Source organism: Narcine bancroftii, chromosome 6 (genome assembly GCF_036971445.1).
Source record: "Narcine bancroftii isolate sNarBan1 chromosome 6, sNarBan1.hap1, whole genome shotgun sequence".
In the NCBI taxonomy this organism is placed as follows: Eukaryota; Metazoa; Chordata; class Chondrichthyes; order Torpediniformes; family Narcinidae; genus Narcine; species Narcine bancroftii.
In genome coordinates this window covers 235,402,670-235,417,175 of record NC_091474.1, presented here as the reverse complement: position 1 = coordinate 235,417,175, position 14,506 = coordinate 235,402,670, and the positions used below count along the sequence as shown (strand labels likewise).

General features: G+C 40.2%; 1 protein-coding gene across 8 annotated transcripts in view; it reads left to right on the top strand.

Annotated features, from left to right (window-relative positions):
• Positions 1 to 14,506, top strand: part of babam2 (BRISC and BRCA1 A complex member 2) — a 243,420-nt gene that overhangs the window by 30,544 nt on the left and 198,370 nt on the right. For 7 of the 8 annotated variants that reach the window (XM_069887730.1, XM_069887731.1, XM_069887732.1 and 4 more), the window contains one exon: positions 8,088 to 8,182. In XM_069887730.1, coding sequence (XP_069743831.1) covers positions 8,088 to 8,182 — 95 coding nt within the window. Of the gene's footprint in view, positions 1 to 3,049; positions 3,156 to 8,087; positions 8,183 to 14,506 lie in introns of all 8 variants that reach the window. The other variant, XM_069887729.1, reaches the window with a different exon arrangement.

Genomic DNA, 14,506 nt, shown 5'->3' with positions numbered 1-14,506 from the left:
CCATTTGAAATAGAGAAAGTACAGGATATATTAAAAAAGCTGCCGAACAATAAAACGCCTGGACAGGATGGACTCCCAATAGAATTCTATAAAACATTTAAAGAGTTATTAATTCCTCCTCTCCTGGAAGTAATGAACCAGATAGAAGAAACACAAAACTTGCCAGATTCATGTAAGACAGCAATAATTACAGTAATACCAAAAACGGGGAAGGATCCATTAACACCAGCATCATATGGACCAATATCTCTATTTAATTCAGATTATATAATAGCAAAATTATTAGCGTACAGATTGGCCGATTGTGTACCAAAAATATTAAAACAAGATCAAACTGGATTTATTAAGAAAAGACGAAAGCGGATAATGTCTGTAAACTTATTAATCTAATTCATGCAGTACAAGGAAATAAGAAGCCAACAGTGGCTGTTGCTTTAGATGCAGAAAAAGCCTTTGACAGGGTAGAATGGAATTATTTATTTAAAGTATTACAGAGGTTCAATCTACCAGAAAAATATATTATTGGATTAAAGCATTATATAATGGACCTATGGTGAAGGTAACAGTAAATGGATATGTATCGAACAAATTTAAATTAAGTAGGTCAACTAGACAGGGATGTCCATTATCCCCCTCATTGTTCGCTTTAGCAATAGAACCATTGGCTGAACTGATAAGAACAGAAAATAAAATAAAAGGGATAAAAAATAAAGGAGAAGGTGTATAAAATCAGTTTATTTGCCAATGACATCATAGTATACTTAACAGAACCAGAAATATCAATAAAAGAATTACATAAGAAATTGAAGGAGTATGGAGAAATATTGGGGTACAAGATCAATGCAAATAAAAGTGAAGTGATGTCAATGAGTAACGCGGATTATACAGAATTTAAAAAAGAATCACTATTTAAATGGCAAACACAAGCAATCCGATACCTAGGTATTAGGTTAGATAATAACTTAAGCCACCTGTACAAATTAAATTGTCAGCCACTAATAAAGAAATTTCAGGAAGACTGAGAACATTGGAAAGAATTACCACTAACATTGATAGGGAGGGTAAATTGCATTAAAATGAATGTCTTCCCGAGGATACAATACTTATTTCAATCGTTACCAATTCCCTTAACAGAGAAATTCTTTAATGAACTAAAGAGAATAATAAGGAAATTTTTATGGGAAGGTAGGGGGAAACCGAGGATAGCGTTAGATAAATTGACAGAGAGGTACAACCAAGGTGGTTTGCAGTTACCAAACTTTAAAAATTATTATAGAGCAGCACAATTAAGGTATTTATCAGATTTTTATCAGACAAGGGAAAAACCAGATTGGACTAAGATAGAGCTAGATAAAATAGGGGAGAAGGTCCCAGAACATATACTTTATAAATGGGATGAAACGCTGGTACGATATAAAAGCTCACCAGTATTGCATCATTTACTCAATATATGGGAGAAGATTCACTTAAAAAGGAAAAAACAAATTACCAAATACCAAAATTATTATTGACACAAAATCAGCTAATCCCTTTTACAATAGATAACCTTTCCTTTAGAGAATGGGAGAGAAAAGGAATTAAAAGAATAGAAAATTGTTTTTTGGGAAATAATTTATTAATGTTTGAACAAATGAAGTACCAATATGGAATAACTCATGGTACAATGTTTGCATACCATCAACTGAAAGCCTACTTAAAGGATAAATTGGGAAACAGACTGTGATTACCAGAAGGAAGCAGCTTTGAATATGTGATTACAGACACAATGATCATTAAAAGATTTATAACGAACATGTACATCAAGCTGCAAGAGAAGGAAAATGATGAAATAAGCTATAAACCTAAACAAAAGTGGGAAAAAGATTTAAACATAAAGATAAAAAATGAAACATGGGAAAAGTTATGTTCTGGAACTGTGAAGAATAGAATAAACACAAGGTTATCCATGATACAGTATAATTGGTTACACAGGTTATATATCACGCCTCAAAAGTTAAATAAATGGGATCCAACATTATCAGATCGATGTTTTTGCTGTAAGAAGGAAATGGGAACAACAGTACATGCTATTTGGGCATGTGAGAAAGTGAAAATGTTTTGGGAAGATCTAAATCAGATATTAAATAAAATAACAAAAAATAACATACCAAAAAATCCAGAGATATTTCTTCTAAGTAATATAAGATGTAAGGAATTAGGCCTCAAATTGGATAAAGCGCAAAAAAGATTTAGCCTTAGCAGTAGCAAAAAAATGTATAATGTCAACTTGGAAAATGGAAGAGAGCCTGAGAGTACATAGAAATGAATAAATTTATTCCATTGGAAAAAATAACATATAATTTAAAAAATAAAGTCCCATTATTTGAACAAATTTTGGAACCGTACATGGAACATAGCAGAGAGGGCTTGCCTCGGACCTCCACCCCCTAAAATGATAAGAAGACAAAACGACTTGACCCAGTGTGTAAAAGTAGATGACACATTTTTCTTGTTTATTTTCATTGTGTGATGACATTGTTTAATGGTTTTATTGCATTGTATATGTTGAATATTTATTGGTTTTGGAGGGGGGTGGGAAGGGGGCAGGGAGGGTAGGTGGGGAAAAAAAGGGAGAAAATGCCACTGTGTATATTTAACGAGAAACGATTGTATATATTTTGGTTGATATGGTTCACAGCGTGAAAAAAAACTTATATAAAAAACACCTTTGTCTACCTGAGCTTTATTTGGTTGAGTTTAAACCATATCTCTCTGAAATATTCCTATCCATGTCCTGTCCAAATGTCTTTTGAATGTTGTAATTGTACCTCTTTCACTTCCTCTGGCACTTGTTCCATGTATCAGTACCCCCTTTGTGGAAAGCCTGGTCCTCAGATCACCTTTAAATATTTACCCTCTTAAACCTTTCCCCTCTAGTTTTGGACTTCTCTGTTATTGAGAGGGGGGTGGGGGAGGGAGATTGTGACCATACCCGTCTGTACTGCACCCTCTTTAGCTTATTCACATCAATCCTATTGGCTGGCTTCTTAAGTTGCATTCTATCTTCCAGGTGCGGTCTCATCAGCATCTTGTGCAGCTGCAACATGAAATTCCAACTCTTGTACTCAGTGCCCCAACCAACGAAAGTGATACACCATCAATAAGAGATCAAACAAGTGAATGGAATAATACTTGGCTTTTATTAACAGACTCAATGCTACCTTTGTCTGGCCAGTGGGTCACTGAGCACCATCTGTTATACCAGCTAGGCAGACATTCCGACAGCAGTAGCCAATACACAAGTATATCTCGTGACACTGTGTCACATACCTTCCTCATCAACCTAACTCTCTCACTGTTTTTAGGGACCAATGTGCTTGTACACCTAGTTCTCTCTGTTATACACTGTGCATGACCTGCTGTGGTTTAATTTTCTAAATATTTCTTTGGCTGGGCTTCGCGAACGAAGATTTATGGAGGGGTAATGTCCACGTCTGCTGCAGGCTCGTTGGTGACTGACAAGTCCGATGCGGGACAGGCAGGCACGGATGCAGTGGTTGCAAGGGAAAATTGGTGGGTTGGGGTTGGGTGTTGGGTTTTTCCTCCTTTGTCTTTTGTAAGTGAGGTGGGCTCTGCGGTCTTCAAAGGAGGTTGCTGCCCACCGAACTGTGAGGTGCCAAGATGCACGGTTGGAGGCGATATCAGCCCACTGGCGGTGGTCAATGTGGCAGGCACCAAGAGATTTCTTTAAGCAGTCCTTGTACCTCTTCTTTGGTGCACCTCTGTCTCGGTGGCCAGTGGAGAGCTCGCCATAGAACACAATCTTGGGAAGGCGATGGTCCTCCATTCTGGAGACGTGACCCACCCAGCGCAGTTGGGTCTTCAGCAGCATGGATTCGATGCTTGCAGACTCTGCCAGCTCGAGTACTTCGATGTTGGTGATGAAGTCATTCCAATGAATGTTGAGGATGGAGCGGAGACAGCGCTGATGGAAGCGTTCTAGGAGCCGTAGATGATGCCGGTAGAGGACCCATGATTCAGAGCTGAACAGGAGCGTGGGTTTGACAACGGTTCTGTACACGCTGATCTTTGTGTGTTTCTTCAGGTGTTTGTTTTTCCAGACTCTTTTGTGTAGTCTTCCATAGGCACTATTTGCCTTGGCGAGTCTGTTGTCTATCTCTTTGTCGATCCTTGCATCAGATGAAATGGTGCAGCCGAGGTAGGTAAACTGGTTGACCGTTTTGAGTTCTGTGTGCCCGATGGAGATGTGGGGGGGCTGGTGGTTATGGTGGGGAGCTGGCTGATGGAGGACCTCAGTTTTCTTCAGGCTGACTTCCAGGCCAAACATTTTGGCAGTTTCCGCAAAACACGACGTCATGTGCTGGACAGCTGTCTCTGAATGGGCAACTAAAGCGGCATCGTCTGCAAAGAGTAGTTCACGGACAAGTTGCTCTTGTGTCTTGGTGTGAGCTTGCAGGTGCCTCAGATTCAAGAGACTGCCATCCGTGCAGAACCGGATGTAAACAGCGTCTTCATTGTTGAGGTCTTTCATGGCTTGTTTCAGCATCATGCTGAAGAAGATAGAATCATATATCTTTTTCTGTGCTGTAAAAAGCTAACTTTGACTTGACGCCAACCAAGTTGTCTACTCAGGCTAGTTCCATTGGCCCCATATCCCTCTAAACTTTTGCATGTATTTTGAGAGTTCAGAGTATGTATGTTCCTGTCAGAATTAAAGGCAATCTTAAAAATGACCTACCATGCATAAAGCCATGTTGATTATCCCTAATTAGACCATGGCTATCCAAATAATTATATATCAGATCTCCTAGATCACGTTCCAATAATTTACCTACTACTGGGGTCAAGCTTACCAGCCTATAATTTACAAGGTTACTTTTGGAGCCTTTTTTAAAGCAAAGGCATGCACCATAAATGTTAGGGTGTAGCAGCGCACATACCCGTAGCAAACCAGCCCCGCTTGTACCGCCGTGCTGAGGGGCAGCTGCGAGTACATGGCGTCATCGGGGGACCCCATGACTCCTTGCCTCATGGTTTGAACTGAGTGTGCTCCTTAGGCAGTGTGATGATGTTACTGCCCGCGAAGTTTGCAGATGACACCACGGTGGTGGGGTTGATCACAGGGGGAGATGAGTCTGCCTACAGGAATGAAATCCTGAATCTGAACGAGTGGTGCCGGGCTCATAACCTGATCCTAAACACCACAAAAACAAAGGAAATCATTCTGGACTTCAGGAAGCACAGGTCTGACCCGCTCCCCCTCTACATAGATGGTGACTGTGTGACGAGGGTCCACAGCTTCACCCTCCTGGGCATCAATATCTCAGACGACCTCTCCTGGACTGTAAACACTTCAGCAGTCATCAAAAAGGCCCAGAGGCGCCTGTACTTCCTGAGAATGCTCAAAAAGAGCAAGGTGGGTCAGAGAGCTGCTGATTACCTTCTACAGTTCCACCGTACAGAGCATCCTGCTGTACTGCAGCACAGTATGGTTCTCCCATTGCACTGAAGAAGAGCGGCAAAGACTTCAACGGGTGGTGAGGGCAGCAGAAAAGATCATTGGATGTCCCCTACCCTCCCTGAAGGATCTCAACACCTCTCGTTGCCTCAGTAGAGCACAAGCAATAATAAAGGATCCCACCCACCCTGCCCTGCATCTGTTTGACCTACAACACTCTGGCAGACGCTACAGGTCAATTAAGACAAGAACAAACAGAAACAGCTTTTTCCCCCAGGGCTGTCACTACACTGAACACACGTATCCACAAATTCCCCTCTCTGTTCTCCACATCTATTATACATACAGCCGACACTCCCCCACTCCATTCACATAAAGGACATATACGCCACTGTAAATTAAATTTTTTATTTAACTTCTGTGGTGCTGCCTGTGGTTGCGTCGCTGCATTGTAACCTTGTACTGCTGTCATAAATCTCGTTGTATAACTTGTACAATGACAATAAAAAGCTATTTATTATTATTATTATTATTATCATGCTGCCCTTAAAGGGGTGTACACAGGTTTTGAATTAAACTCTCGGTGAAACGCCTCAACGTGGTGGTTGAAAGTCTCTTTCCTCGTAGCTACCGCTACAAGCGCACTGAGGAGTGCGGTAGAACAGAGACGTCTGGGAATACAGATACATAATTCCCTGAAAGTGGCATCATAGGTAGACGGGATTGTAAAGAGAGCTTTTGACATATTGGCCTTCACAAATCAAAGTATTGAGTACAGGAGTTGGGATGTTATTGTAAAACTGAATAAAGCATTGGTGAGGCCAGATTTGGCCTTGCCTCTGCTGGTTCGGTCTCCTCACTACAAGATATCAATAAGTTTGAAAGAGTGCAGAGAAGATTTACTAGGATGATGTCCAAACTTCAGGAACTGAGTTAGAGGGGAAAGATTCAGGTTAGGACTTTATTCCCTGGAATAAAGAATGTACAAGAAAGGGGGAAGATTTGATTTGGTACACAAAATTATGAGGGGTGTATTTAGAGTAAATGCAAGCAGACTTTTTCCACGTTTTAGGAGATTAAAAAAACCAGAGGATATGGGTTAGGAGGAACATGTGGGGGAACTTCTGCACACAGTGAATGGTGGGAGTAAGGAATGACCTGCCAGCTGAATGCAGGCTCAATTTTAAAATTTAAGAAGAATTTTAACAGCTATATGGATGTGGAAAGTATGGAGGGCTATGGAATGGGTACAGGTCAGTTGGGACTAGGCAAAAAAAAAGTGGTTCGGCCAGACTAGAAAGGCTTGTTTATCTGCTGTAATGTTCTATGGTTTTAACCTCCTACACTTCAGGGAGAAAAGTTCCAACTTATTATCCTTATAATTCAAGCTGAACATTCTTGTGAATCTTTTCTGTGCTCTTTCATTCTCAATGGTATCTTCCTGTAGCTCAATAACCAGGCCAATGCACAATACTCCAAGTATAGTCTCATTTACTTTGTACTTGCTAAGTTAATTTTCATCTAATATTCTTTTTCCCACACTCCCAGTTGTTTTTGATCTTGCTAAGATCTTACACGTCTTCTTTACCATCCACTGAATAAAATGCCACCTATATTCTCATCAGAATTATCATTATTATTATGATAAATGCCAGGTTCCCAGCACTGATCCCTGCTGCACAGAACTGGGCACAAGCCAACCTGAAAAACAATTTTCCATTACTATCTCCTAACTCCTATCTCACCCAGGATCCCTAGTGATCTGACCTTCCATGGCCAGCATTCTGACTGACTCCTTGTCAAATGGCTTGCTAATGTCCATGTCGATGACCTGCCATCATCAAATTTCATGATCAACTCTTTTTTTTAAATATGATCAAATCAAATTAGTGAGAAAAGATTTCCTATGAAAGAAGGCGTGCTAACTCTCCACAATCTGTCCTTGCCTTTCCAAGTCTGTAGCAGTGATCTGTTTACAAACCAAATTAGAATACAAAATTGTTTGTACAACAGCGTGACGACATACAATTGGAAAGTTATGTTTGTGAATATATTTGAAGCACGAATGGGTCATCCAGCCCTTGAAGATGTCTCCTGCATTCCGTAACATAGTGACTGATCTATTATCAGCCCACGTTATCCCTGGTAACTTAGCTTAGCAAAAATCTCTCTATTTCTAAAGATACAGTAAAAGTCCAAAAATTTGGATGCCAGAAATCCGGACCGACTGAGAATCTCTCAAATTTTAAAAATTTAGTAGGCTTTTGTAAGTGCCACAGATGTAGAAGTAGCAGAAATGAATGAATAAGATTTATTTGTTTTATTGTACTTTGTATTTTAAATATAGAAAAAAAGTTTATTAAACTATCAAAATTTACCTGTTCATCTTTTTTTAATTTTCCTTACATTTGAATTTTAAAAGTACTGCTCAAGAATCCAGAAAATCTACAAATCCAGACTGCCCAATCCCGAAACAGTCCGGATTTTAGGACTTTTATTGTATTTAGCCAATCTAGCATATTAGAATCTTGGCGAGAGTCTCAATTTACCTCTGTTCTGTATCTTTGCAAGGACGAGTTATGTGATTAAATTGTACATAACAAAACAATCTTGGCTTATTGTTTTCAAGGGGACATTATTTTCAACTGTCATTATCCAGACCTTCCTCCTGATTTCATCTTTGGAGAAGATATTGATTTTCTCCCTGAGCCAACAATGCTTCACGTGAGTATTTTTTAAAAACATCTATAAAATGACTCTTACTAATGGTGTGTAGATTTGGAATTTGTTATTGTTATTTGGAATTAGGGAACTGTTATGACCATTAAATAGTGTTTATTAAACCAATTAGTTAAATTAATTTTAATGTAATGATGTGTGAAACCTCATCTTGCGCAAACAAAAATCTGTTAATAATTAAAAGGTACTTTGGAAGATTTTTCAACGGTCTTTCTCTGCATGTGTTATTACTGTTCTCTCCAATGCATATTTTGAGGAAAGGTTGCAATTAGCTTTTTTCATTTGCGTCAAAGCACAAAGTCAAAAGGTTCAGATTTTTACTGAGTTTCTTGCATAGTTAACATTTTTTAAGTAACTTTATGTTCTCATTGGGATGAATTCTATAGTTTAAAATGATTGAAGTGTGGGTCTAGTTACATCTTTCCCCATATGTGGGTGTTGCTGTCAAGCTCAATATTTATTGGCGATTGAACTGAGAAGCTTGCTCAACCAATTCAGAGGGAGAATCAGTCAATTTACTTGACTTGTTTGTCAAACTTGAAGAATTATGTGGCTTATTTTATTAATAAAGACAGTAGCTTGTCTTTAAGCAGTGAAGTGTGCAGCCTGATGGCAGGAAGTGTTTGCCTTTAACAAAAAAGTTAAATTAATGAATTCAAACAAACAGCTGATGAGAAGAAGTATTTCAGATTCTCAACCAATAATCTGCTGTAGAATTTCCGGCTTGTACTTGCCTCCTGTCACATTCTTGTTTCCTGTCAAACAAAAATGTTGAGTATTTATCTGGAGGAATGGTGTATCCTGTATGCACACCCTGTTTTCAATGGTTAAGTTGGGTGTGTTTGCAATTGCAGATTTTTCTGTATTCAGGATTTATCACTAAATAGGTGGTACATTATAATATGTATTAACAATAGGTTGCTCAAGAACTCTTAAGATCCTGTGCTGAATTATGCTATCTATCCTCGTTTCTTTTGATATTTTATTTTCCAAAAGTTAACATCTGATGAAGCATTTCATTTTGAAATATTGATTATGAAAGGGTCTGTTTGACTAGTCAGTATCTCAATCAATGTTTTATAACAGAAAAGTATATTAGATGATGCATTTGACAACACATCCTTAATTGCATTGTGACGGATTATGTTATATTTTATATTGTATATAGATATGTTTTAAAGGAGATAAATTGTGGGGTTTTGTAGTTAGGTCACAAAAAGATACAAACACTTCACAACACAGATCTCATTCAAAATGCCAGAGCTCTGCTCAAGCCAGACAGTCCAGGCTCCGAGTGCCTTTGCAGAAACTTTGAAGAATGCCTATAGAGACTTCACAAGTAGGTGTTAAATGGACACATTGCGGAGAAATGGATTATTATTTTGCAAATCATCACCTGAACAAACTCGGAAGATTAGGTCCGGTGCCACAGTCTGTCTGAATGTAGTTTGCTTTTGTAGGAAAGTCATGTGGTTTTGCAAGCAGAGAGAGAGAGAGAGAGAGAGAGAGAGAGAGAGAGACCAAACAGGTTACATGAAACAGTAAAACTTTTTTGGAATAGACTTAAGGAATTTTTAGAAGTTAGTTTGAAAGTGAAATTTTCATTAGATTCTTTAGTATATTTGTTATGTAATATTAAGAGGTTGAGTTTAGAATTAAAAGTAAATAGATTTCAAGTTGTATTTTTGAGATTGGCATTAACTGTAGCTAGAAAATATTTGGCAATTACTTGGAAAAATGAGACTGATTTGAGTATTCAGAGATGGCACGTGGAATTGAGGTCTTGTCTTCCATTGGAGAAGAGAACATATAATTTGCATGATGTTTTTTTTATCGTAAAACTTGGATCCCTTATTTGGATTATAAGGGTTTGAGTTTTTGAACCCCCTGGCCGCATAGTAGTGGTGTTTCTCTAATCCATGATAATTAATTGATGAATTTTGTTGATCTCCTCATCTTTCATTTTCTTTTCTTTGGGGTAGGTTAGTGGGGGGTGTTGGGGAGTTTATTGAAAATATGCATGTACATTTTCAACTTTTTAAAGTTCTATTCGTTAAATAAAAAATTTTTAAAAAAGCACCAAAACCTGGTGACATTCATAAGTGTTAAATTCTGTGGACAACTTGGAGGAGTGAGAAGTGAAATTGGACTGTGAACCAAAGAAATTTTCTGAACTTACACATACATTGCGCTTCAAATTAGAAGGGGTTAAAGTTAGGTTAGTTAAGTTAATAGTAATAAGTTGAAGTTTGATCCTGTTTTCATATTTAAAGATAAATAAAAGCATATTTAGTTTAAATAACAATTTGTCTTGGTGAATTTCTATTGCTGCTGGGTTTTGGGGTCCTCGGGGTCCATAATTGCATAAAAATCTCCTGATGTGCAATATTGCTAAGCACAGAGACAGTGGTGATCCAGCATACAATAGAGAATTCCTCTACTGTGTTTTACTACCAACAGTTGATTATGTATTTTTTCTTTAATTTCTAAGGAATATACTTTTAGTTCTGTTTAAATGCTGAGAGCTGTGTTTCTGGTGATTTTTTTGATATAGGTCAGTGACCTAGAGAATATATTGTATTTGTTCAAAGCAGCCTGTGGGCCATACTTTTGTTTCTCATTTGAAATCTCCTTCCTCACCATGGTCCGGGGCCCCAAACAGGTTTTTCACATGAACTACCACTTCATACTTCACTTATATATCTAGAAGACTTATTTAATCCATCCGGCGCACCCTTTGTGACATTATATACATCATAGAGACTGGATGCAGATTGTGAGATAGTTTTGCTCAGCACCTGCTCTCCGTTAGCAACCACATCGCTCTCCCAGTGTCCAATCATTTCATTTCCGGGTCACATTCCCATGCTCACATGTCTGTCCATGGCCTTATGTGCTGTTGCACCCTGACCACCCACAGGTTGGAGGAACATCATCTTATTTTCCATCTGGGCACTCTCCAGCCCCATGCCATGAACGTTGACTTTACTGCTTTTCATTAAACTTGTTTGCCTTTTCTTTCCCTTTCCTGTCTTTCCAGACTTTCACCCACACAGCCCTACCATCCCCTTCCCCCTAGTTGTTGCTGTCCCCCCCCCTCCTTTCTCCACCTATCATCTCCTGCCTCTGCCACTCACTCTCCCCCATCCTACCTTCCTGTTCGGAGGCTTGCCGGCATTTTCTTATACTTTGATGAAGGGCTCAAGCCTGAAATATCGGTTCTGTATCTTTATCTTTGCTACTTAAAGGACACTGTTTAACCTGCTGAGCTTCTCCAGCATTTTGTGTTTTTACTTCAACCACGGTGTCTACAGAATTTTGTGATTTACTTCTTAAATTTGCCTATTGAGCTCTTTAAAAGCAGAAAGTCATTAGGCACTTTCATGCAGTGAAAAAGCCTGACTGTAAAGGCGAAGATTCTCCGCCCTTACGTTGGGACACTTACTTCTATGAATGCACAGTGGCTGGCTCCAAGGCACTGACTGCAGTCCCTCTCGGGGAAGGATAATCGACGGAGCTGTCTCACATGAATGAACAGCCGCTGCAAGTGACTGGCTGGGGGTGAGCTGATGACATCGCGATGACTCCACATCAGCCCGCGACCCATCTCCCCCCTCTCTCCCACCCACTCACCCCTCTCCCTTCATGACCCCCCTCAGGGCAGGGGTGACTGGCGGGGACTGTCAGGGCAGGGGCGGCCAGCGGGTGCTGTCAGGTCAGGGGTGTCTGGCGGGGGCCGTCAGGGCGGGGGCATCAAGGCAGAGGCTTCCACGGCAGGGGCCATCAGGGCAGGGTGTCCGGCGGGAGCTGTCAGGGTGGGGGCTGTCAGGGGTCAGCCGGTGTGAGGTGTGACAGCCCCGCCAGCTGCTTCGACCTTTGGGGCTGCTTGTCAAGTAGCTCAAAATGTGGCAGAGCAATGGTTGTCTTCCCAACCCATAATCCCCCATCCAGCAGGAACTGTTCTGGGAAACACAGGATGGTTTCAGCTGTGTGGGGTCGGAAAGACAGCCATTGCTCTGCTGTATATTTATGACGGGGGGCACTTTGGCACTAGTTGCCCGCCTCCATCGACTCAGGAGGGCGCTAGGAGGTGCCGATCAACATGAATGCGTCACAGGAGCATCCTTTTAGGGCTGCTGTCTAAAAGATAAGCTTATGTTTCCCTCTGAGCCTATAGACAGCCTCCAAATGGAGGCCTGGCATAGAAAGGCCTATTGTCCACTCTGTGAATACAGCTCCATCCATTTGAATACATCATTCAAAGGACCAGTGCCACAACATGCCATTCAAATCTAAATAGGTCATATACATTAAATGGTAGGCTATTGAGATGTGCAGAGCCACAAAGGGATTTAGGAGTTGTGGTAAATAGTACCCTCAAGGCTGATACTCAGGTAGATGGTGTGGTGAAGAAGGCATTTGGAATGTTGGCCTTCATAAATCGGAGTATTGAATTCAAGAGTAGGAAGGTTATGATGAAATTGTACAAGGCATTGGTGAGGCCAAATTTGGAAGACTGTGTACAGTTTTGATCACCAAATTATAGGAAAGATATAAACAAAATAGAGAGAGTGCAGAGAAGGTTCACGAGAATGTTGACAGGATTTCAAGGTTTGAGTTACAGGGAAAGGTTGTGCAGACTGGGGCTTTTTTCTCTGGAGCGTAGAAGATTGAGGGGGGACTTGATAGAGGTGTTTAAGATTTTAAAAGGGACAGACAGAGTAAATGTGGATAGGCTTTTTCAATGAAGAGTGGGGGAGATTCAAACTAGAGGGCATGTTAAAGATTGAAGGGGGAAAATTATAAGGGGAACATGAGGGGAAATTTCTTGACGCAAAGGGTGGTAGGGATGTGGAATGAGCTTCCGGCAGACGTGGTCGAGGCGGGATCATTGGTTACATTTAAGGAAAGACTGGATCATTACATGGATAGGAGGGGACTAGAGGGGTATGGACCGGGTGCTGGTCAGTGGGACTAGGAGGGTGGGGATTTGTTACGGCATCGACTAGTAGGGCCGAACTGGCCTGTTCTGTGCTGTAAGTGGTTATATGCTTGCTAATGTATGGTATATGCAGATTTTGGGCATTGTCAAGATAATTTATGTTAAATTTAAACATCGTATTATATTAGTTTCTAAGATGTATATTGACAGAAAAAAATTAGTTTTTGGTCATTTATTTTGTGCCGCTTTTTTCCAAGATTAGATATTCTAAGATCACATTAACATACACTGAAACAGAAAACACATACAGAAATGTGTTTATCATAATTATTCTCCAAGGATGAGATGAGCTGCAAACATTTGACAGACAGAAATTGACTAGAGATTGGGGTCACTTAGCATTACTTTCCAATCGCAAACATTGGACGACGGTGTTATCTGATTTTTCATCGGCACCTTATTTGTGCTGCAAATTATTGGAACAGCAAAAGGTAGTGGCACAACAATGTCAACATCACATCTAGGACTGTATAAATGTTGTAGCCAATGAACTATTTCATTAATGAATGAAATTAACATTAGTGTAACAGAGTAGGAAATGCACAAAAAGCCTTAAAAGAGGCAATTGTTACGAGCCCAGAGGACCCCAAAACCCAGCAGCAATAGATATGCACCATGACAAAGGGTTACTTAAACAAAAATTGCTTTTAATTAACTTTGAACATGAAAATAGAATCAAACTTTAACTTATCTCGATTGACTCACTTTAGCTACTTAACCCCCCTTCTAATTCTAAGTGCACGTGGGTGTAATGTGTGCGTAAGTTCAGCAAAGTTCTTTGTTTCACAGACCAATCTCACTGGTTGCAGGCAATTCTTGTACGGTGCACGAAAGTTAACATTAATAAAGTTCACTAGGCTTTGGTGCTTAATAGGTAAATGGTTACCACTCAGAAGGGTTCTTGTTGGCTCTCAGAGAAAGAGTTTTTCTTGTTCCATGGCATCCATAACTTGCCCCCTTCAGGGTTCTCCAGATGATAACCTCTTTCTTTCAGGTCACCACAGAGTTCCTTTCTGTTTCTCCTATTTCAAGGGAAACACCGGACAGCCAGTCTTCTCCTTTGACCAGGTTGTCTTCCAATCTTTGCCAGCTTGTCCCTCTGGAACCAATGTCTGTCTCTCTCTCTCTCTCTCTCTCTCTCTCTCTCTCTCTCTCTTCTCTCTCTCTCCCTCCTCTCTGAGAGAGGACACCTTTTTTTTCCTGCTCTCTCCCAGCAAAGATCGCATGACCTTCCAGGCAGTAAATGCTCTTTTCCAGACAAAGCTGTTGTTATATTTGTTGCCTTTTGCAAATGACCATCCATCATG